The sequence below is a fragment of the Myodes glareolus genome, chromosome 7 (genome assembly GCF_982192425.1).
Source record: "Myodes glareolus chromosome 7, mMyoGla1.1, whole genome shotgun sequence".
NCBI classification, from domain to species: domain Eukaryota; kingdom Metazoa; phylum Chordata; class Mammalia; order Rodentia; family Cricetidae; genus Myodes; species Myodes glareolus.
The window spans coordinates 31,010,338-31,034,150 of NC_142032.1; the positions used below are offsets into that span (position 1 = coordinate 31,010,338).

General features: G+C 40.7%; 2 protein-coding genes across 4 annotated transcripts in view; one reads left to right on the forward strand and one right to left on the reverse strand.

Moving 5' to 3' along the window:
* Positions 1-23,813, forward strand: part of Prkg1 (protein kinase cGMP-dependent 1) — a 1,163,909-nt gene that overhangs the window by 639,288 nt on the left and 500,808 nt on the right. The gene's annotated exons all lie outside the window — the stretch shown is intronic.
* Cstf2t (cleavage stimulation factor subunit 2 tau variant) lies at positions 14,985-18,543 on the reverse strand. Of its 2 annotated transcripts, XM_087908004.1 has the most exons (2): positions 16,850-18,543; positions 14,985-16,819 (listed from the first exon to the last, which is right to left on the reverse strand). In XM_087908004.1, the coding sequence occupies exons 1-2, from the start codon at positions 18,447-18,449 to the stop codon at positions 16,551-16,553; spliced, it is 1,869 nt and encodes a 622-aa protein (XP_087764130.1). In that variant the 5' UTR covers positions 18,450-18,543; the 3' UTR covers positions 14,985-16,550. The 2 variants fall into 2 exon arrangements, with proteins under 2 accessions (XP_087764130.1, XP_048294785.3); XM_048438828.3 differs by having other exon boundaries at positions 14,985-18,542.

The following is a 23,813-nucleotide window of genomic DNA, read 5'->3' on the forward strand; positions in this document are numbered from 1 at the left end:
ACAAAAAACAAACCACAAACCCCCCCAAATCAACCAGGCAGTGGTGGTGCACACCTTTAATCCCAGCACTTGGGAGGCAGAGGCAGAGGATCTCTGAGCTCGAGGCCAGCCTGGTCTACAAGAGCTAGTTCCAGGACAGCTAGGAAACCCTGTCTCGAAAAAAACAGAAAGAAAGAAAGAAAAAGAAAACACCCTCAAAATCAAATAAACAAAAACCCACCGAAGACTTGCACTGCCCAACAGAATAGCAGCGAGGCTCATTTCACTATTTGAATTCATATTTGAGTCAACTGGCATTAAAGTAAAAATGCATTCTTCTGCCAGCCTAGTACATTTCTGTGGTACGGACTCAAGGTCATCATCAGCTCCAGACACGGAAAGTTCTATTGGAAAACACGGACAGACCAAACAGCATTTTAAAAAAGCAAATCAACAAACGCCTAAAATAACCGCTTTCCTAAAATGTTTGGGCATTTCAAAGCCGTTAGTAATCATATCTTATCCAGGTGCAGAGAAAACAAGTACTAGTGATGTAAAAGGTAAACAAAACCTTTCTACTCATCGCCTCAAACCCGTTGTTTACTTGAGCAAAGAATGGTCTAAATGGTTGGCAGAGCCAAAGAGCCAATCAACAGGACGCATCCTGAAGGTGTGGGGGTGTCTCCTCTCATGTCCCTCCACAGCATCATTGTCTGCATGATGATTGAGTGCTGTGACACACACTTTTCCCCCACTAAGCCAGTTGTGCTTTGTAGTCACCAGAAACCATTGTCTAAGATCTACGTGGCAACTCAGTATCAAGAGATAGTTGGTGTTTCACTGATCTAAGTTGCCTGTTCTCTGTTGTTATATCATGGCACCGATTCCCGCCTAATGTAATTAAATGATGGTTCTTAAATAAGTGAACTTCAAAGCAATTCTTCAACCTCTCTATGAAAGTGTAACCATCCTGGAAAGTATCCCAACCACAAGCACGCCACTCAGTTAACTATCACAAGCAAATGCACTTGGGCAAGCTCTACCTGTTTTCAGGGCCCCTCCAAATCTCTGGGTGATCCCCCCTTCCTTTTTCCTTAGAAACACCCAAAGCTCCAACGGCTTCTATTCTAGATCACTTTCTTCTGCTTTTGGAATGGAATCATACAGTATGAGCTTGCTACGCCTGTCTTCTTTAGTTCAAGTCTATGCCACAACCATGCTGCTGAACATAGTCACTGCCTTCATTTGTCCTGGTGCCCCGTAAGGCCCGCACAGATATACCACAGTGTATCCATCCTACTTTACATGGTCATCAGGGGGCTACATTGTTATGAACACTTCTGTGCATTTCCTTTAGTCCATCCACAGTTACTCTCGTTCTTATAGGCCATACTTCTTAAATTCATCTATTTTTATTGAAAATTAAGGTGACTTGATATGTATGCAAAATGATACAAATATAAAATATGTAAGGTTTGTATGTTTGCTTTGTAAAAAGATGTAGTTGCCTTTTTAGGATTGTTTGATTCAGACTGCAATCATCCCCCCACACATACACACACCTGTAAGAATTCTGCACATTGCTGGGCGGTGGTGGCACACGTCTTTAATCTCAGTACTTGGGAGGCCGAGGCAGGAGGATATTTGTGAGTTCAAGGCCAGCCTGGTCTACAAGAGCTAGTTCAAGGACAGGCTCCAAAGCTATAGAGATACCCTGTGTCAAAAAAAAAAAAAAAAAAGAATTCTGCACTTTAAGTACAAAATCATTGGCTATAAGCAAGCAACAAGAGAGTCTCATATGTAATTTTAATTTTCTTTTTCCAGTAGTCCATACCATTTATAATAAGATTAATTTGTGTGTAAATATATCCAAAGATAATGCCAGTTACTGGGGGAGAATTGGGTTTCATTCCCTATTTGTGTTCAGAAAGACATTCACTTTGTAGGTCAGCCTGTGAAAAAAATGACCTTAATACTTGCAGAGTGGAATTTAGAGGAATATTAAGCTCTTCCTTGTGAAAGGAGGAAAAAAAGGGGGTTGGGGTGGAAGGAGGGGGAGGGGGAGGAGGAAAAGAAAAAAAGAACGTGGTTAAGTTAAAGATGAGAAAGAGGTCTTTTGTTCTGTGAGAGTATTTACCATAACAGTTTGTCAGCCTTAGAAAATGAAGTTGATTCTGGGAGGAAGAGGTCTAACCTTTTCAGCAGGATCTCAGTCCTGCCCTGAGCCATTAGCAAATCTAAATAAAGGGCAGCAAACACACAAGGAGCCTCACCAGCTGTTCCTTGGGGTTCCCCTAAGCTGCTAGCCAGGGAAGCCACTGCAGGGGAGTACCTGGGGTTGCTTCCATCCAAAGAGGCAGACTGCATGAGTTCTTACCTTCTATCTGAGCAGATAGAATCCATTTGGGACATTCATGTCCCAAGCATGGCTGGGATTAGAGCGTCAAATCAATAAACAAACCAATGTAGCCACCTTATATTGAATTGGCATCTCTTGGGATGAAGTCCAGGAATTTTTGGTTTTTAGGAACTCGCAGTCAATTCTTTATTAGAGTGGTACGTGACTTGTTTCTGCTCCAGGTGATAAAGGATCAAGGTTAATATTCTTTAAGAAAGGAGATCCAGTTGGCATGGTGATTCACGCCTTTAATCCCAGCAAGGCATAGGCAGGCAGATGTCTGAGTTCTAGGCCAGCCGGAGCTACTGAGAAAAACAAACAAGAAATGAAGAAGAAGGAAAGAAGAAGGAGGTGGAGGAGGAGAGGAGAAACAAAGGTTTCATTCTGTTTGTCTGACATTCCCCAGAAAAGAAGGCTTGTCTTATTTCAAGGTAGCAGATTCCAACTTTAGGTGCGTGATCCTTGAGCCCCAGAAAGGGCAGAGACAAGTGTCTGCAGGGTTGAAGCATCCAGCGGTTGGAAGTTTCACACCATCTAGCCAAGGGTCTTAGGATGAGTAGCCATCATCATCTTGGGATATAATGTACCAGGGTGTCCTGCCTTGCTTTCTGTTGCTGTGATAAACACCGTGGCCAAGAGCAGCCTGGGGAGAAGCTCATTTTCTCTTACAGGTTACAGTCCATCACCGAGGAAAGCAAGGGGGGAACTCACGGCAGGGTCTTGAAGTAGAGAGTCACACAGGGACAGGACGGACAGGCTGGTTCCCAGGCTTGTTCAGCTGCTTTTCTTATCAGCACAGGTCCACCTGCCTAGGGCTAGTCCTACTGACAGTGGCCTGAGCCGTCCTACATTAACCAGCTATCAAAAATGTCTCCCAGATAAAGCCACAGGGCTATCAGATGGAGGCAATTCTTCAAGTGAAATTTCTACTTCCCAGGTATATCAAGTTAACCACCAAGATAAACCAATTATATGAGACCTTAAGGCATTATCTAGATAAATTCTTGAAATTGGCTCTTAATTCTTCTATTCTTCTGTCTTATTTTATTTATTTACTTTTTTTTCCTTTTTTTATTTTGTTTTGGTTTTCGAGACAGGATTTCTCTGTGTAACAGTCCTAACTGTCCTGGAACTAGCTCTGTAGACCAGGTTGGCTTTGAACTCACAGAGATCCGCCTGCCTCTGCCTCCCAAGTGCTGGGATTAAAGGCATGCACCAACACTGCCCAGCCCTTCTGTCTTATTTTTGGTATGCATTCATTTATACAAAACATTTGTAAATATTAAGAAGTATTTATTAAGCACATGGCATAAGCTAGATATGTTGTTCTTCCTTAGAAATACAAGGGTGAAGACAGAGCGTTGGTATTAAGATCTCCCTCCTGCCTCACTTTCCTCTGAACTTGATTTTGTTTTTTGGTTTTTGGTTTGTTGTTTGTTCGTTTGGTTGGTTTTTTCAGACAGGGTTTTGCTGTAGCTTTAGAGCCTGTCCTGTAACTAACTCTTGTAGACCAGGCTGACCTCGAACTCACAGAGATCCATCTACCTCTGCCTCCCAAGTGCTGGGATTAAAGGCACGTGCCACCACCACCCGGCCCTCCTCTGAATTTGTAACACTAACATTTTACATGCATTTTCAAGTCGGTAATCTCTATATAAGAGAGTTTGATTTGCAAGTAGATTTGTTTTATTTTTTTCATGACTTTTTAAACATTATAGATTTTTAATTAAGTTCTTGTGTGCTGCCTGTAAACATTATGACAGTATCATATGTGCATGGGATTCTGCTTTGCTCGTATTCACAGCTCCACCCTGCCACCTCTCTGTGTCTGTTTCCCAGTCTTAGGGCTCTTCTTTCTCTCCACAAATATTCTCATCCTGCTTCCATGTCATATATGTGTGCATATGTCTCATAGTACACAGGATAAACCAATCATTGGATAAATGTAGAGTGTAGTACCGATTAGAGCGGGGTCCATTTGATGTTTTCTAAGTACTCGGGATATCACGTGGTGGTCATCAGGGAACTACTAGATAAAAAATGAATAAAATGAGCTAATTGTATCTTTACTTTTTGCTCTCCGTGTGCTACATATTATTTAAGAATCTCTTGGAAAGGAGGTGCTTCTTTATTTATCAAGTACATGTGGAGTAGGTGTATGGATGAAGGCTTCTCCCCAACCTCTGGCATTGATATAACCAAAGAGTCTGGAATGTTCTTGTGGACGCTCTACCACAAGCCTCTACCCTGAGAAAGCCCACCATCAAACGCTCCACCCACCGAGGGCATAACCCACTCCCCACCTCATGGTTTCTTTAATTTCCCCTGGGGCCACCCAGGAATGTTGTGCTCAGAGTAAACCTGGATTTATTAATTCGGTTTGATTGGCTTATTACATCAGCAGTGGAGGATTCCCATTAACCAGGATTTAAACTTAACAGTAGGAATTGACCACCAGTTTTTAGTATTGTTGTTAGTGAGATTAGTGACGGAGTTGTTTAGTTTGGTGGCCAATCTAACACTTTTAAACATGATTTCTCTTTATTATTTTTTATCATGTGTATCTGTGTGGAGGTATGTGCTCATGAAGACAGACATCTTCAGAGGCCAGGTGGGGGTGTCAGGTCGTAAAGAGCTGGAGTTACAGGTAGTTGTAAGATACCTGATGTGAGTGCTGTGAGTTGGAGTAGCAAAATGTGTTTTTCAATCACTGAGCCATCTCTCTAGATACCTCCACCTGTGATTTTTAAACAACTACCTAAATGATTTCTAGACAGAAAGTAACTTCTGTCTTCCTTACTATGTACTATGTACTAAGTACTTCCTGTACTATGTACTAAGATGGATACTAGTGGTGTGAGGCAACTAATTTGTTAATTAATTTCTGACAGGTTGGGCTATCTAGGAACAAGCTATCAATAACTACATATAGTTAGTGCTGCCACAGCAGAAGCACAGAAATATATTATTATATTTAATTTAATTATATAGTTGTATATTTAAAACTGGAAATGTGTCTTCTAAGTAAAAGTTTATGGAGAAATGCAGTTGTTGAAAGTGAATATTTCCCAAACAGTGAGTGTTTTTACACAGGTCTCCTTGTGAAGGTAAAAATGACGTTTAAATTAATGCTGTTGTTGTTAAAGAAGGTTATGCTCGGGGACTGGAGAGATGGCTCAGTGGTTAAGAGCTGCTCTTCTAGAGGACCAGGGTTCAATTCCCAGCACCCACATGGCAGTTCACAGCTGTCTGTAGCTCCAGTTCCAGGTGATCTGACACCTTCATACCAACACACATAAAGTTAAATAAATTATTTTCAAAAAGGTTATGCTCATTAAAAAATACTAAATAAACCTGAAATTCTGCTACATATATAATATCTGGGTTCTAATGTAGTTCAGGATTGTTGTAGCTTTGAGCTGCAGTTTACAAAAAAAAAACCCATAAATATAGGATTCATGTTGCTTTCAAAATCTTCACTTGAGCCTGTAAATATTTTGTAAAATCTTTTTTCCAATGCATGTAAATTTATAGGATTATTTCCTTCAGTCCCATTTGGAAACATAGTTATGTGTGAACTACAAACCACTAAACGAAGATTAATGGAACCATAATGTTGTGATCTATTTATTCTAAAGACTTACCATATATGTCATTCTACAGTAAAAGCAGGGAGGGATGAGACATTATCACACTTCTCTCAACTAAAGCATTCGAGACAGATGCATCCTATAAACAACATTATAATAAGGACAAACACTTCCCAAAGCTTTGTTATAAAGTTATTAAAGTTTGTCTTGGACAAAGGAAACATATTTTAGAAAATCTGCCTTCCAGTGTGTGGATTAAACTATGGGGAGGAGGGGTTAGAAATAAATAAGCCATGAGAACTCAAGCTAGATAAAATTCCGATGTTATTTCCACTGGTTTGTCCAAAACAAGATTGCAGAAGCAATATGTTGGTCAGAGTCAGCTGCCAGAAGGGTTTTCCACATCAGATTGCCGTCACCCTTGTTAACTCCGTGTTACTTTTCTTCTTGTACAGAACACAACTTTACTACGTAAGTAAAGGGGTACAGAGAGTCGCTAGCTTTGCTCCTATGCCTCAGTCCAACCTCAGTTTAAAACACCCTGCTGCCTTACCTTTCAGGAGTTCCCTTTTTTCCTTTTTTGAGGTGGGAGGTTCCTAGAGTGTTTTTGTTTCATTGTTTCTCTTTGTTGTTCACTCTTGAGGTGGAAATAAGTTCTGATGATTTTTTTCATGTCTATGGATCTTTGTCTTTCAAAATCTAGAGAAGCGAAAAGCTCTGGCTTAAATTTCATGCTGCTTTTATGCCTTCCAAATCCACAGTGTGTGTGTGTGTGTGTGTGTATGTGTGTGTGTGTGTGTGTATGTGTGTGTTTGCTCTTATTATACATGTGCATGTATAATAAGAGCAAAAGCTATCACATACCACACATGGGAAGCATATTTTATACAGGCATAGTGGACAGTGCATTATCAAATAATCATCATAACTACAGTAGATGGGAATTATCCTAGTGTGCAGAATCTTTTTTTTGCTTTTCTTTCTTTCTTTCTTTCTTTCTTTCTTTCTTTCTTTCTTTCTTTCTTTCTTTCTTTCTTTCCTTCTTTTGTGTGTGTGCAGAATCTTAAGACATTGAAATGAGTCCCAGAAATTCTACGTGCTAGAGGTAGAATCTGAATGCTGGTGGAGACCAAGCTCACTTTGCAATACTGTCTGTCTTCCTGAGAAAGCACTTCCAGTTCCCTTCAGAGACGACCCTTGCAGCTCTAAGCAGTGAAAACAGTGCCTACTTTTTTAAAAGCGTCCCAGGAAGTTGTTGAAAATCCTTCCTTCTAGCACTTGATTCCAACTTTGTTGGGGAAGCTGTTCATTCATTCCCGGCTGCTCAGACCCCCAACATAATCACACAGAAACTATATTATTTGCAATACTATTTTGCCAATAGCTTCAGCGTATTTCTGGCTAACTCTCAGGTCTTAAATTAACCCATTTCTATTAATCTGTGTATCACCACAGATTATTGGCTTATTGGCAAGGTTCTGGTGCATCTGTCTCCAGTGGACGGCTACATGGCTTCTTCTGACTCCGCCTACTTTCTCCTCTGCTATCTGGTTGGAACTCCTGCCTTGACCTATTTTGCTAAGCCACTGGCTGAAACAGCTTTATTCGTTAATCAATAAAAGCAAAACATAGACAGAAGGACTTCCCACACCACAACTTCAGGTCAATTTTTTGTTTTTTTCAAAAATTTATTCAATTATTATTTATGTAGTATTCTGTCGGCAAGTATACCTACTAGCAGAAGAGGACACTAGATCTCATTACAGATGTTGTGAGCCACCATGTGGTTGCTGGGAGATGAACTCAGGACCTCTGGAAGAGCAGCCAGTGCTCTTAACTTCTGAGCCATCTCTCTAGTCCTCAGGTCAATTTGTAAATCATGAAAGAAATAATTTCTCATATTTTAAAGATCGTGTCATGAGATTATCTGCTTACCTACAATAGAAATGCTGAAATTAAGAAAAATGTTGAGAAAAATGTTGAGCTGGAGAGATGACTAAGAGGTTAAGAGCACCAGCTGCTCTTCCAGAGGTCCAGAGTTCAATTCCCAGTAACCACATGGTGGCTCACAACCATCTATGATGAGATCCAATGCCATCTTCTGGCATACAGGCAGAACACTGTATATATAATAAATAAATCTTTAGAAAGAAAAAGAAAAATGTTGCTTTATTTGTAGTAGTGAATCACAGTGGATAAAAATAGAAATTTAATTCCAGCACTCAGGTTGAGGCAGTCAGATCTCTGTGAGTTCAAGACCAGCCTGCTATGCTCACTGAGTTCCAGGACAGCCAGGGCTACATAGATAATCTCATACAGCCACTACCACCCCCTCCCCCCAAAAAAAGACTACATCAAAACAGTCTGCCAGTTCAGTTCATCTAAGGAGTTCTTACATGATGTGGTAGTCCCATTTCTGGTTTATACCCAAGAGAAGGGAAAAACACATGCATACAGAAATGAGCTCACAAATACTCAGAACTACACTGTTTGTGATTGACAGAGAGAAAACGTGCCATATTCATACAATGGGATACTAATATTATTGCTACAATACAGCACATATAAATATTAAAAAGATTATACTAAGTGGAATTGTCATAAGGGTCATATCATGTATAAGTTCATTTGTACAAAATGTCCCGCATGTGGATAGAGTGTATCTGTGGTTTCCAAGGGTTGACTTTGTGAGAATGAGGGTAGGGGTGGGTGCTGGTCAACACAGGGTTTCTTCTTAAAGTGACGACTGTGCTCTAAAGTTGGCTGTACTGCTGGCTTCTTGCTTTTAGGAATACGGTCAAATCTATCGCATTGTGTACTTTCCACTGGCAAGTTTTATGACATGTAGTCTGCACAGATCATAGATCTTTTGGATTGGGTATTGATTAGACCTAATTAAGAAAAATACCGTGTTAGGAATCTTTCATAAGATGAGCCTTTCCGCCGACACAATTCCAATCAGACCAAATTAGACTGAATAAAGACGCCCACGTTTAATGAAAAGGATGACGAGGGAAGATCACGCAAAACCCAAAGACCGCATGTTCATTGGGGGAGGGGGACAGTTTAAGTAGCCTGTGGGAGTGGTCTTGACCTTCCTGGGGAGGAGTCACCATTTGGTGGGCTTTCTTGACCCTCCGTGGGGAGGGGGTCTTTCACCAGGAGCTGGGATGAAGCCCCCAGGCAAACACCCTGCTTTATAAACTCCTTTTAAGCAACCTGTTAGCAAGCCATATAAATATGTTTCCATTCTAAATTTTGTTTTTTATTCTTGATAAACTAAACCCAGTTTTAGCAGTATTAGTGTTTAGTTCTTGGGAGAACTTGTCAAAGCTTTACGAGTTTGCATCTCCCCATACATGAACTAGGGAAAACTGCTAAAATATCTTTTATTCTGAAGACAACAGAATCTCCATCAACTAAAGATCCTGAACAGCCCACACTTCTCCCCAAATTCTAACACCGCAAATCTGTTCGGGCAAACCTTTAGAGACCAAGGTTAGTTCTGAAATAGAGTCTGAACAGATATGAGCAGGGATGAGGCTCATGTTTCCAGGGCACCTTGACAGCCTCAGACATCAGCACCTCGGTGCTACTTTGAATTTAGAATTGGTTGCTGGAAAGGTTTTAAGATTAACCACTTAAACTCAATGCAAACTTTTGAAGAAAACCAAAACCCTAATTTGCTTAATTTTCAAATGTTGATTTGGTTCATTTATATCCGTAATTATGTGAGAGTCAAAGACTACCCTAAAAGGCACAAATTGCAGTATAGAGTTTTGAGACGATTTTGGATACTGGGCAGATCCCTTGGCGGTTCTATTGTTATTGGCCTTCTCCCTTTGTGACGTCAGGACACTTACTGCAGTTGGCAAAGGGTTTTGCAGCAGAATTCTGTCAGGAGTTAATTCTCACTGAATCATGAGCAAAAAGACCTTATTCCTTTAAGAGTCCTTCCACTGCCTAAAGGATATGATATGTGAGAAATTCCTAGGAAATGTTTCTGGCTCCCAGGAAATGATATTTACCAAAGAAAGTGTCGTATCCTATGTAAGGTAAAGCTAGCTTTCTCGTGGGTAGTTTAGATTATCAGTAACTTGCTGGAGTGGGGAAAAATAAAGAGATTATGAAATAATATTTTATATGAAAGGTGTCATCCATCCCAAGGAGGGCCACGTCTATTTGCAACGTTTTAAGTGATAATATGTAATAAAATGTAAATGTATTATGTCTGTCAGATTTTACCTAACTTCTCCTTTGCTCAGGAGAAAAATGAAGGGTTCACATACATAGGCTAAATACACTCAAGTGTCTTCTCAAGGCAACTTCAAGCAGGGTTGGTGTTCACACGATTATCCTTAAACAAAGAAGACTTCTCTTCACGTGCTCCATTGCTCAGTGTGGCCTCCAGTTAAAGTGCTCCCCCTTATAAAGTCCTCGGATTGGGTGGAGTTTTTCCCCCCAGTTTTGGTCTTCTGTGTTACTGAGTAAATGAAAACCTCCTCAAAATAGTAGTCTTTAAAGTACTTTGTTTTCCATTTTATTATTTTATAATTATGTTTTAGGCAGTGTTTTGACAAGGAAACTTTTGGCTACGGTCCCTGGAGATTTTATTAAAATGTAAATTCTGACTCAGCAGGTTTGGGGTGCGACACAAGAGTCTTCATTTCTAACAGGCTCCCAGGTGATACCCACACTGCCGGTTCAAGGACCGCTTTAATTAGGGAGAGATTAAAGTATATCCACTTTGCCTGAGCGGTTAACCCCAGGGAGAGCCAGAGGGAGGAGGGCCAGAAAGGTGACAAGCTGCTGTCTGTGTTGAGCGATCCCTGTGGAGATGGAGGGCCAATGATCAGCAGCACCAAGCCTAAGATTTCCTGAGGAGGTTTTCCCTTTCATGATCTGAAAAATTCCTGAGAAAACTGACATGACACGATCTGTCAAACCTTCAAAGTTCCTTTCAGCTGAAATGAGGAATGAATGGATTAAAAGATTTGAATACTTATCCAAATATGTTTAAAGCAATTTTTGGTTTTGAGACAGGGCCATACCGTGTAGACCAGGACGGCTCGCTTCACTGATCCATCTGCCTGTCACTGCCTCCTGAATGCTAGGATTAAAGGCGTATGCTACCATGCTCTGCTAAAATATTTAAAAAGTAATCTTTCTCCTGCAGAATTTAGCATTTATTTTTAATGTAATTTTATAAAATCTTTCTTATGTATTCAATAGTTTTCATAGAACTAACCTTTCATACTTATGTCAGTTTATACCTATATCATATCAAACTTATAAAATAAATAGCACAAGCAGGGTGTTAACTTACAATAAAACACAACTGATGTGATTTACACATACACATATCATTTCAAATCACTCAACAGTTTTAAATAGTCATGTGTTTTTGCAACATACTTTACATACACATTATTTACCTAAATGTTGACCTTTATGTTTACCTATTTATGATTATACACATAGAGACACTTTTTTTCTAGACAGGGTTTCTCTGTACAGCCCTGAATATCCTGGAACTTGTTCTGTAGATCAGGTTAACCTTGAACCCAGAGATCTGCCTGCCTAAATCTCCTGAATGCTGGGATTAAATTAGCATGCACCACTAGTCTGGTTTCACATCTGTATATTATAGTAATAAACAAAACAGAAGTTTGGGGCCAAACACAGTTGCCATAACTACAAGACAAGAATAATAATTAGTAGTTCAGTAATGGCTGTCATCAAATTTCATGTGCATAAACTAATATGCTCTGAAAAAGATTGGAAGAACACAGTTCAGTCCTATTAAATATTTAAGTGGTGTTCAGAGAAGGTAACTACTCTTGACAAATCAAAAAGAAGGGTGGGCAACAAGGTGGCTAGCTGGATAAAGGTATTTGCCCCCAAGTCTACCTGCCTAAATTCAATCTCTGGGTTCCACATGGTAGAAGAGAAACACCTCCCACAGGTTGTCCTTGACTTCTATGTTTACACACACACACACACACACACACACACACACAAATATATTGTGACAAAAAGCAAACAAAGACATGAGATAAAAAAATAACAAGAAAATGGAAAAGGAGAAAGACCATTTAAATATATTTTTGTCTAGGACTTCAGTAATGTGTAGGAAACACACACACACAAATAAATTTTTTAAAAAAAAGATAATGTAGGTATTTGGGGTAAATATTTACTAAAAGTGCCTAAAGTTTATGAGAACAAAACGTATATTTGGCCAGGCATTGTGGAACTCTCTTTGGCCAACATAGAAAACTATATTAACAGTTCGTGGTCTTTCATTGTTTTGGTTTGCTGAGCTATTTTGTTGGCCTTTACATTGAGTCCCCTTAAGAAATCACTTGCCAAACATACTGTCTTACTTCATACTGGTCAAATTAGACACTGATGATTCCACTGGACAGGAAAGCCGTGTGTTTACACAAAACAGTTTAGTCGAAAGTATTATAGGGATTGACTGGTAGTCTTCTAACTGCACAAGTCAAAGAAGAGGTGGAGTCTGTGGCAGAACTGGAGAAACATAGACATTAAAAATAAGTTTTGAGAAAACTGAGCTAGTCAAACAAAACCTGCGTGCAGACAGAATCCCTTGGCTGGCTGGCCATCAAGTCAGTAGTTCTTGCCTGAAGGTATTCGGTGACAAGATGTTGGCAGTAAACAGTGACAATCCTAGACGCTGCAGCAGCTTATTTCCTCTGTTGCCGAAGAGATGGGGCAGACAACTTTGCCTCACCAGTACCTAAAGATGAAGTCATTTTAGGAATAGCCTCAAAGGAAAGAGTAAATTCTAATAGGCAATTTATTCTGTTTCATTCTGCCAATATTTTGGTCATGCTGTATGCTATTATAGTGATCCAACATGTGAGGAAGTGTGATTCTTAGGATATCAAGTATTTTTTATGAATGTTAATGCTTTATGCAAAGCCAATAAAGTCCCATTACATTAACTCCACTGCGCTATTGTTTAACTTGATACACATTTCAAATGCTATTACAGCTAATGCTTAAGACAACGGGAATTGAAAACTGAGTTACTGCAAATTAATTTTTTTCTGAGGAAGATTAATTTGGAACCTTTTCATTAAAGTCCACAAGAAACATGTCAGTGGATTCTGAAAATCAGGACAAGTCACTTCGTGTGAACTGCAGGCAGCTGGCAGTTAAGAGGAGGTGGGTGCAAACCTGGCTCATACATTTCTGCAGAATTACTGCAGAATATTTTTCACGGAACGACAGAATTCTGATTTAAAAGAAGCAATTAAGTAAGAGAAACACAATGGTTTGGAGGAAACTTTTCATTTCTCTTTGCCCATAAGATTATCCATTCTATTTCCAATGTTGACAGATCATTAATTTAGTAGATTAAAAAGAAAATTTTTTTTTACAATCTGTTCATTCTAAATGTCCTATAAATACTGTGCATACTGAATCACACAAAATTATTTAGTCAAAGATTTAGTGTATTTTATTTACCTTAAATCAAGTCAGTTATAAAGTAATATTTTCCTATGTATCTGGTAGCTGAGTACTCTTATTATAGTATTTATTAAAAACCTGGTGTGTTTACTTTTTGATAGCGTGACTTTGTCTCAAAAAGATTTTCAAACAAGAAAAACTTTTGTTTGAATGCATAAACACACATAAAACCATTAAAAGGTCTTATTATTATATCTAAACTATATAAGCATATATACATTAATACTATATACATAAATAGTACTTATTGACATATAGCTTTGCTAATATTAATTTATATTAATAAAATATGAATAATTTCCTCAGTATAAATCTCCTTGGTTGTATTCTTGAAAATACCCCATGAGAAACATACTTCTACCGGAGATATCCAAGCAGAGACAACTTAGTGAGAAAGCTCAGGATGCGTCTGCCTGTAATTGTCCAAGACCTGACACACCAGAGATGAGGTTCTGCAGGCTTTCTTAATGTCCCATCATAGTATGGAAAAGCAAGCTTTGCAAGCTGTAATACACATTTTAAAAAACGCTTTTCCAGCTAGGTGGTAGTGGCACACGCCTTTAATCCCAGCACTCAGGAGGCAGAGGCAGGCGGATCTCTGTGAGTTCGAGGCCAGCCTGGTTTACAAGAGCTAGTTCCAGGACAGGCATCAAAGCTACAGAGAAACCTTGTCTTGAAAAAAAACCAGGAAAAACAAACAAACAAACAAAAAAAAAAAACAAAAGGAAAGCTTTCCCACCAAAATTCCAGCCATCTATACAATTTCACTTAGATTAACCTACCTTAGCCAAGATCCACATCAGTGTTATACCTTATAACCAAAATTGGAAACTCTGGGAAATTCATTTGCTTATCAATCATCAGTAATGGGGAAGGTACTAGTGAAATTCAATCTTCATATGAAGCATGTACTACCTGAGAATGGGAAACCCTAAAGAAATGAAAGTGGCCCAAGATGACCACAAACTCCTCATTCTTCTGCCCCCACCTCTCTTTGAAGATTACAGGCACTTTCTTCTATAATTTGTATCTTAATGAAAATAGTGTTATAGTTCATGTGTTTTGTGATCAACCTCAGTCCCCTGGGGATAAACTTGTTCTTAATGAGATTTTTTTCAACTAAAACGGAATGTTTTACCCGTATTTTCATGTTTCTTTAATTATAGCACATACAAGAATAAGTAAGTCACTTCTCATGGCCCCTATTTGCTGTCTATTATAAGCAGTAAAAGTTGGGGGCTGTGGATAGAGTGACATAGTACTTTACAGAAAATCAAATGCTGTCGCTGCACACCAATTATATCTAACGTGGGCAGGATCACCCGGATGCCGCTGCTGATCACAGGAGTGGCAGAGTCGTCCCGGTATTCCAGCTACTGAACCACATATACAATTAAAGAGATAATTAAAAGGATTTCCACCAATTTCCTTATTTTGCTTTTTTTAATTATATGTATATATCCCTTAAAAGAAGGTACTTCCCAATGTATTAAAAGAAATTAAACATACAAAATACCTTAATTATACAACCTTTTTATTTATGTTTCATTAAACAGTGCAGAGATTTTTCTTATAACAAAGACTAGTCAAGTCGGTGAGAAGTTTGGGGCTAGGAACTATAATTTCTTTTCTCTTTTGGGGGAGCAGGAACTATAATTTCAAAGGAAACAAGCAATTGCAATCAGCCAGAACTAGCACAAAGATACAAACACTAATTCACTCCAGCACAGGGGAGGAAGAAGAAACACAGGAAGCTTAACACTAGCACAAAACAACTAAACTGTAGGAAAACAGCCCAGGGATGAAAACTTTGTACACTTAAAATGCAAGAACCTTTGCAAGGGGAAAACCCCTAAGGCTCCTGTTCCTCTGAGGATGGGTGTTTATTAACCTACAGAGGAAGGTCACTTGGTCATGTGGGAGCTTGTGCTTCTTTCATGAACTATGACACAATGTCTAGGTGCCACACGCTCAAAGCTAAAAAATAAGATTGTAGCTCTAAGGGAAATATAAACTCCACATTCCTTATTTTAAAATATATCTTGTAGGAATGTATATGACCAAATGGCTTTGATGTAAGAATTAAAATAGTAAGTTAAACTGAGCAGAGTTGTCATCTACTTGGGCCTCAGTTCTAGTAAGATGATGATAGGAACGTAGTCATCAGACTGTAAGAAAAGTCAAAATGTTAAGCCCAAGATTTCTAACTTCCTGCCAATCAAATGGACTGCATCTGTGTATGGAAAGTGGCTTATCAGGAACTTGGGAGGTGTACGGACTAAAACCACTATTCAAGAAAGCTCAACTCCGGATCTGACCGACTCTTTTAGATAATGTCACACAATTATTCAACCAGACGTAAGGCTTAAGAATTTTTTTGAGATATACATTAAGCAATAACTTTAGTCTCATCAGGAGACTTAAATGTAACAACTTGGATCAGGCAAGGATATTAACAGTTTTGGAAGAGCCAGATAAATGAAGCATCATCTTGAGTTTTCTGGTAACAGAGCTTCTAAAAAATAGTTCCGTTGTCACAAATTTTACCACAGACCTCTAACATTTCAAAATAATTCAAAATAACTAAAACGTTGACCTCAACACCGCACTCTACTGCCTTCAAAATAGAATTAGTATTTTGGTTTACCAAAGTGTATCTTCACATTTTGACATTCAGTTCAATATGCAACTAAACATCTTTCAACTGTGTTAGTGCAACAATATTGGAACAGGCTACTTTCAATGTTTCTGTAGTTCTCAGCTTACTCACTATTTCTAAAATGCAGCACACACAGTGCAGACGTTACTATCACTGCACCTTCTCGCATCACCTTATCTGGTATGATGTTCTTTCCAGGGTTCCTAGTGGAGTCACAGTGACAAAGTGAACAGGCCCACTCCCTCCATCCCCACCCTCAATCAAAAGGAAAACAGGAAAAGACTAGAAATATGACTAAGGTCCAGGGAGAGGGAAACCTCCTATCATTACAGTATGGCAACACAAAAGATAGCATTCTGCAGCCCTTTCAGGCCACACAATAAACACTGAAGGAATAACTAAGTACTTCCTAATGAGAAACCTTTCAAGAAGCACCAGTGGATTTCTGGATTTGCTCCTTTAAGATCAAGATACTCTGCCTTTGCTCGGGAGGCAGCATGGCAATCTGGTCTGCAGTCAGCTGAAGAACTTGCATGATCAAAGCTGCCTTTTCTTGATCTTGAGGCGTTACCTGGCTTTGCCCAGGGCTAAAACTGCTAGGCTGGCCTGCACCTTGCTTACTAGCTCCCTGCATCCCTCCTCCTTGCATGCCAGCTCCCTGCATCCCTCCTTGAATGCCTCCTCCTTGCATGCCTGCTGCCTGCATTCCTCCTCCTTGCATGCCTGCTCCCTGCATCCCTGCTCCTTGTATACCTGCTCCCTGCATACCACCTCCAGGATTTCCCACTCCTGCAATGTTTGGAACCTGTCTAGGTCCCTGAGGGCCACCTGCCCCCATACTAATAGGGCCAGGCCCCTGGATTCCACCAGTCATTGGGCCTCTGGAACTAGGGCCAGGGCCCCTCATCTCTAGTCCTCTTGCATCCATGCCTCTTGCTTCCATGCCTCTGGCTTCCATCGCGCAGGTCTCCATTCTTCTCTCCATTCCTCGTGGTTCCAAGACCTCAGTTTCCATGGGGCGAGTCTCCATCCCTCGAGCCTCTCTAGCCCCTCTCCCATCCATAGGTAGACCTCTTTGATCTATCATGGGACCTCTGGGCTCTCCGATGAGCATTCTAGGATCTGCTGCTAATGGTCCTCCTCTCATATCATGCGAGGAAGGGCCACGGCTGTCATGGCCATGGTGCATGGGGGGCCCCTGGTGGGGTGGACCCATATAACCTCTGGGTTCTACCACTTCTCCAGTAACTGACAGCAAAGTCCCTCCGCGTGGGTCATTTGGAGCATCTCCCAGGAGTCCTCGAGGAGGTATGCCAGCAGAAGGCATGGGTCCACGAGGTATTGGAGGTCTCGGATCTGACATCTGCATCTGTCCTCGCTCTAAGGGCACGGGACCAACCACGGGCATGCCCACTTGTGGCTGCATTGCTCCTCCTGGAGTTAAGGACCCAGGTCCAGGTCCAGAAACCGCGGCTGGCATTGGCCCCGGAGCTGGAATTCCTCCCTGTATAGATGTCTGCATCAGAGGAGGAATGTCCTTCACAGGTCTTCTTGGCAAATGCTGAGGCTGAGGGGCTGAAGGATTTTGTTGGTTCAGCATCACATTAGGTCCCGGGCAGAGCCCAGGGGCAGTGGCAGGGCCGGGGCCGGGACCAGGGCCTGGACCGCCAGGGCCTGGACCACCAGGGACAGGCCCAGGGACAGGCTGAGATTTGCCTGGGATCAGTGGTGTGACGTGTATCTTACGATGCAAGATTTTCAGTGCGATCTCTGGATCCATGATTCGCATCACCACCTGGGCCTGCAGTAGAGCGTACGCCAGCTGTGGGTTCTGAAGCAGCATGTTTCGAGCTTCCTGGTGACTGTTTTGGACGCACAACTTCATTTGCTTCATCAGCTCGAACATCTGCTCAGGGGGCAGGCTGGCGACTGCTCTAGTAATCGATTCTGGAGCATCTTCTGGATCAATAGGGTCCCCGTAGGGAGAGTCAATGATGGGCGCTGCCGGGCCCAGGCTCTTTAACTCCTCCTTGTTCTTTTCGCTGGCAGCATTGTCCACCCGAAGCGCCCTCCCACTAAATTCTCGCCCGTTGAGGTTCCGCATAGCACTAAGCGCAGTCTCCTGGTCTTGGTACTCGCAGAAGCCATACCCTTTGGGCTTTCCTGTCTCTCTATCGTACACGAGACGGAAACTGACAACCGAACCAACCTCCGAGAAAATGTCCTTCAGCTGCTCCTCCGTCGCCTCGTACGGAATGTTCCCCACGAACACAGAACGCAGTGATCGATCCATGGCCGGGTCTCTCACCGCCAAACTCGACATGATTCCGGCCGAGCATGCAGCAGAGGCCAAATTCGTCCAAGAATCGTCCTTTGGCGAACCACACTTCCGCTGTGTAACGGAAGCAGTCGTCAAACTCCGGGCAGAAACCTTTCCGCTATAAGGCCATAGTTCCGCTCGGCCGCCGAAACTGCTTCCTGAGACCGGACTAGTTTGCCTAACGCCTTCCGCCTCCGGTCGCGCGCTCTTCGGTTCGTGCCTGGTAACAGGCAGCGTATTTCCTTTCCATGCTTCTATTGGTCTAATTTCTCCAGCGTCCCGCCCTCCTCTTCCTGCCGTCACCGGATGCATTAGGACTGACCACATTAAAAATGGCCGACCGAACTTCACTATGGTAACCGGTAGCGTCAGCGTTGGCCTTTCCGGTCCACAGAGGCGGTTTTCTTTGCGTTCCAAGAGCGGGAAACCGCCAAACGAAAGCTGATTTAAAGCTTGGTGTTTTAATTTCTGATGCATGTGTTTTCACAGCTGCCGTTTAGTATAGAATATTTGAAATATTTAAAATTATATTCCGGATCATGAGATAAAAAAATATTGGTATCTGTCCCTTAAAAATTAAAACACGTCCTTAAGAAACATTTTTTTTTTAAATATTGCCCAGGAAGACAAACTATGGCGTCTGATAACTGCCGTCCCGCCCCCACGTTATGGCTTATTGAAGAAACTGTTACCCTTTTAAGTTTTTCTGTGCGCACAGGGAGGTGGTCATTCCTCTCAATTCTTATTAATAGTAATCAACTTTAATGCTAAATTGGAGTCACCTAAAAAGTATGGCTGCAGATTATGGGTTAATCGGGTTTATTTAATTTTTATTTTACACATTTAGGTAGTTGTGGGCTTTTTAAATTTTTTTCTTTAATTTTGAATCATAGTCTCTCTTTGATATGCAGTCCATGTAGTTCTGGCTGTCCTGGGGTTTATGATGAGATCAGGCTGGCCTTAAACTCACAAAGATCGGCCTGCCTCTACCTCCTGGAGAGTGCTGGAATTAAAGCCATGCTCCACTGCTGATCTGCCTGACTGGTTTAGTTTTAGTGGTGGTGGTGGATTTTTTTTTGGTTTTATCTTTTTTTTTTTTTTTTTTTTTTCGAGACAGGGTTTCTCTGTGTAACCAAACCGTCCGGCTGTTCCAGAGCTCGCTGACCTTGAGCTCACAGAGGCCCCTGCCAGCCTCTACCTCCCAAATGCTGGGATTAAAGGCGTGCACCTGCCCGGCAGCCTACTTTGTTATATTCGGTTATCAGTTTATTCAATAAATCAAGATATTGCCGGGCGGAGGTGGTGCACGCCTTTAATCCCAGCACTGGGTAGGCAGAGGCAGGCCTGGTCTAAAAGTGCTAATTCCAGGACAGGCTCCAAAGCTACAGAGGAAAGAAACCAAAAAAACAAACAAACAAAAGAAGATATCAAGTGAACTAAAACTAGTTTTTTTTATTTTTGTGGGTTTTTTTGTTTGTTTTTGGTTTTGGTTTTGGTTTTTGGTTTTTTGTCTTGACGAAGAACTCTTCTTTAGCCCAGGTTTGCCTGGTATTCACTGTGTTGGTAGTTCAAACTGTTCTCAAATTCGCGGTCCTCCTGTATGCCCCAGCAGGGATTTGCAGCAAACCCCAAAAGCCTTTTTCTTAACTGCCAGATTTTAAAAAGAAAAACATCAATCAAACAAAACATTTGAGGCCTGTGGGATTGTCCTTCACATTTATCACTGTTAAAGACTATCAGTTTATAGCCAGGTTTTAGTGGCACACACCTTTAATTCCAGCACTCTTTAGGCAGGGACAGGTGGATCTCTATGAGTTCGAGGCCAGCCTACTCTACAGAGTGAGTTCCAGGACAGGCTACCGAGAACTCCAGTTTTGAAAAACAAAACTAAACAAAAATGGTTTTTAACTTCTACTCTGAAATTGCTCTGGACATCCATTTATCATGTCATACTAAAAAAAAAAAAATAGACACCTTAACTAAAACATAGGCATTTTCAATAAACAGGATTGACCAACAAAAATCACCCAAGTCTCTGACAGATTTGGAAAATGTGATATTTACAGCAGTCTGGAATTACCATCACTTGGAGGCCAAAGGCAGGCTGAGCCTCATTGTGGGTTCAAGGATAGCATAGGCTATATACTGAGTGACAGGCCAACCTGGGATACATGTAAGACCTCTCTCCCCAGACGGTTTTAGCTATTTTCAGAAATTAAATGCTATATAAATTTGTAAAAACTGTAGTCTTTATTGATGGTATTAAAATATTAAATGAAAGACTCACCATGAACAGGGCATACTGGCTCATACCTTTAATCCCAGCACTTGAGACACTTCCAGGACAGCCTGCTCTAAATGTCTAGTTCCAGAATAGTCATGACTACACAGTGAGACCTATAAATAAGTAAATAATTAATTAATAAATAAAACTTTAAAAAAGGATTCATTATAGATCAAATAGATAAATTCTAGACATATTTTTAAGATATTTTAAATAGTTTCAGGCACTTTTACCCTTCATGCTGAGAATAAACTCGAGTGCCTCAAGCCTTACCACTAAATTATAATCCCACTTCTAGTCCCAGGGATTTTTATTATTATTATTATTTGTCTTGGTCTCTCAAAGAATAACCAAAGCACTCTAGAAAAACTCCCCTAGTCCCTCCCCCTTCCTGTAGCTTAAAAATAATTCCTTTATCCTTGTATGCAAGCAATTCCTTATCTGGACCTTTTTACTGATAGTAATTCTTTTGTCTTTTAGTAGATTTGTGATTTGCATCTACAAAATAATTTAAGGAAATGTGTAGGTCTTTTATTGATTGGCCATCTGCCTTATGTTTCTCATTCCATAAACACCTTACCAGGCACTGCCAGCACAGCAGTGTGAAAACCAATGTGTTAGGACAATTTCTCTGTGAGTTTTGTGTACTGTTGCATCAGAACCAGCAGTAAATAAACACCTCAGAAACGAAAGTTTTCCATATCTCTCATATCAGAATTACAAAAATACATTCTTTCCTGATGCCTAAGGGTAATTTTAATGCAGGCCGTAGTTGGAGTGCTACTCCACTCCAAGGAGACAATTATCCCATACAGAAATAGACAATAGGTTGGCATGTATAGATAGACAAGGTGTTTGGTTTTGTTCCCACCAATGTAGCCTCAACCCTTAGGGTGAAACTAATCCGTGGAGTTCCCATCATTTCATTTGTTGAATGGATCTTTCAAAGTGTCTTTAGACTTTGAGAGCTAACCAACCATTTAAGTTGGAAAGAAACAAGTGACATTAAATAACACAGTTGCTGGACAGTGATGGCATATGCCTTTAATCCCAACACTCAGGAGGCAGAGGCAGGCAGATCTCTGAGTTCAAGGACAGCCTGATCTACAAGAGCTCGTTCCAGGACAGGCTCCAAAAGCTACAGAGAAACCCTTTCTCGAAAAACCAAAAATAAATAAATAAATAAATAAATAAATAAGTAAATAAATAAATAACAGTTCAAGTTTGTAAAGGGGCTTTGTTTTATTCCTATTATTTTATTCCTAGGTCAATGATAATTCTTCCAAGATACTATTTTTAAGAATTGGATACGGGATGAAGTATCCAGAAATGGCATAAATTAATCTAGAAAGATCTAAATTCCTAAAGAAGGCTTCCTGGTAGAAGTGATATTGAGAGATGGTTCACAATCTATTGTAAATCAATAAAACTGAAGCTATCAGGCAGCAGCTACAATTGGCCAAGGTATGAAACTGAGACTTTGTATTTTTCTGATCTAGAAGCAAGTTCATATAACTGGTGATTGTATGATAGGACAGGCCATAAAATTTCTGAGAATTAAATCATGAAAACAGCCGTGACAGTAAAGCCAGCGGTCTTCTTCTTTTCCTCCTGCGAATTAACATAGACTACGCAGAGGCTCAGGGACACCAGTCCCATCACATCAAATCTCAGGCTTTCCAGCTGAGCTACCTTTTCAGTCCTTTCACCTGACTTACTACTTTTGACATCCTCCAACGTGGCTTCATTTTGCCATGCATCCCTCATCACTTTGTATATTTCTCTCTGGCCAACCCACACACTTTGTTTTTCAGCTTACACAGTCTGTACGTTTCTTTTCTTTTCTTTTTTCTTTTCTTTTCTTTTCTTTTCTTTTTTCTCTTCTCTCCTCTCCTCTCCTCTCCTCTTCTTTACTTTCTTTCTTTTTTTTTTCTTTTGGTTTTTGGAGACAAGGTTTCTCTGTAGGTTTGGAGCCTGTTTTGGAGCTAGTTCTTGTAGACCAGGCTAGTCTCAAACTCACAGAGATCTGCCTGCCTCCCAAGTGCGGAGATTAAAGGCGTGTGCCACTACCACCCGGCAGTCTGTACGTTTTTACTCCCACCCCCAGTTTCTTCCCATACCATCCTTCTATTCCTGATACATCTTTTCTCACTTCCCAGTCCATCACATTTAAGTTCTTGTTCTCCAACATTCACCTCAATGTCTTTCCTACTAAAAGCAACAGTATTAGTGGCCATATATCAGAGGTGTCTTTGAGTTAGGTAGTCACAGTATCTTGATTGATAGATAATTAGAATTAGGCACAGAGATGTTAATGAGTGTGTCTAACTACCATAGGCAACAAATTTACACATGCCACTTAAATTAAAAAAAATCAAGCTTGAAAATGATCATTCTTCTCAACAAATCGTTCACACGCACACCGTAAGAGGCAAGGCTACAGCCTTAGACCAGGTCTCTTGAAATTAAGCTTCCTATTGCTCAATTAGTCTAGTAGTCATGGGTTACTGAGGCCTGGGCACAGCCTCCATTGGCCTTTTTCCTGATTACCTCTGAGTGTTTCTAATTGTAGTTTTGACATGCCAATCAGTGCTATGGCAACAGATGGACTATAAGTATAAAGACTGAATCAGTTGGGAAAAACGTTTTCTCTTTTTCAATTGATAGGGCCAACACAAAACCTCACACAAAGCTTTTTAGACATATGCAGACACCTAGCTAATGAATTCATTTCTGTAGCAGAGCCTGGATTTCTCAGGCCCCAAATTAAAATGCCCTGAGAGATATTTTCCCCCAATTTGCAATACATTTAATATGAAAAGAACATAGAGGAAAGTAAATAATAAATTCTATTCACTTATGACTCATTTTTGTAGGCAAGAAAAATATTGCATAAATGTAGGGCTCTGAGCACAGCTACAAGTTCAATGGAGTCAACTGTGTATGCAGTCCAGCGCCATTCTATTGATAGGTTCAGGAAATGAGGCATAAGGAAAGCAGGGCCCTCGACCAGAATCAACTGCCAACTTACTGGCATTGTTTATACTGGGTCTAGATCTAAAGTCTGTGCCATGCAGCAGTAT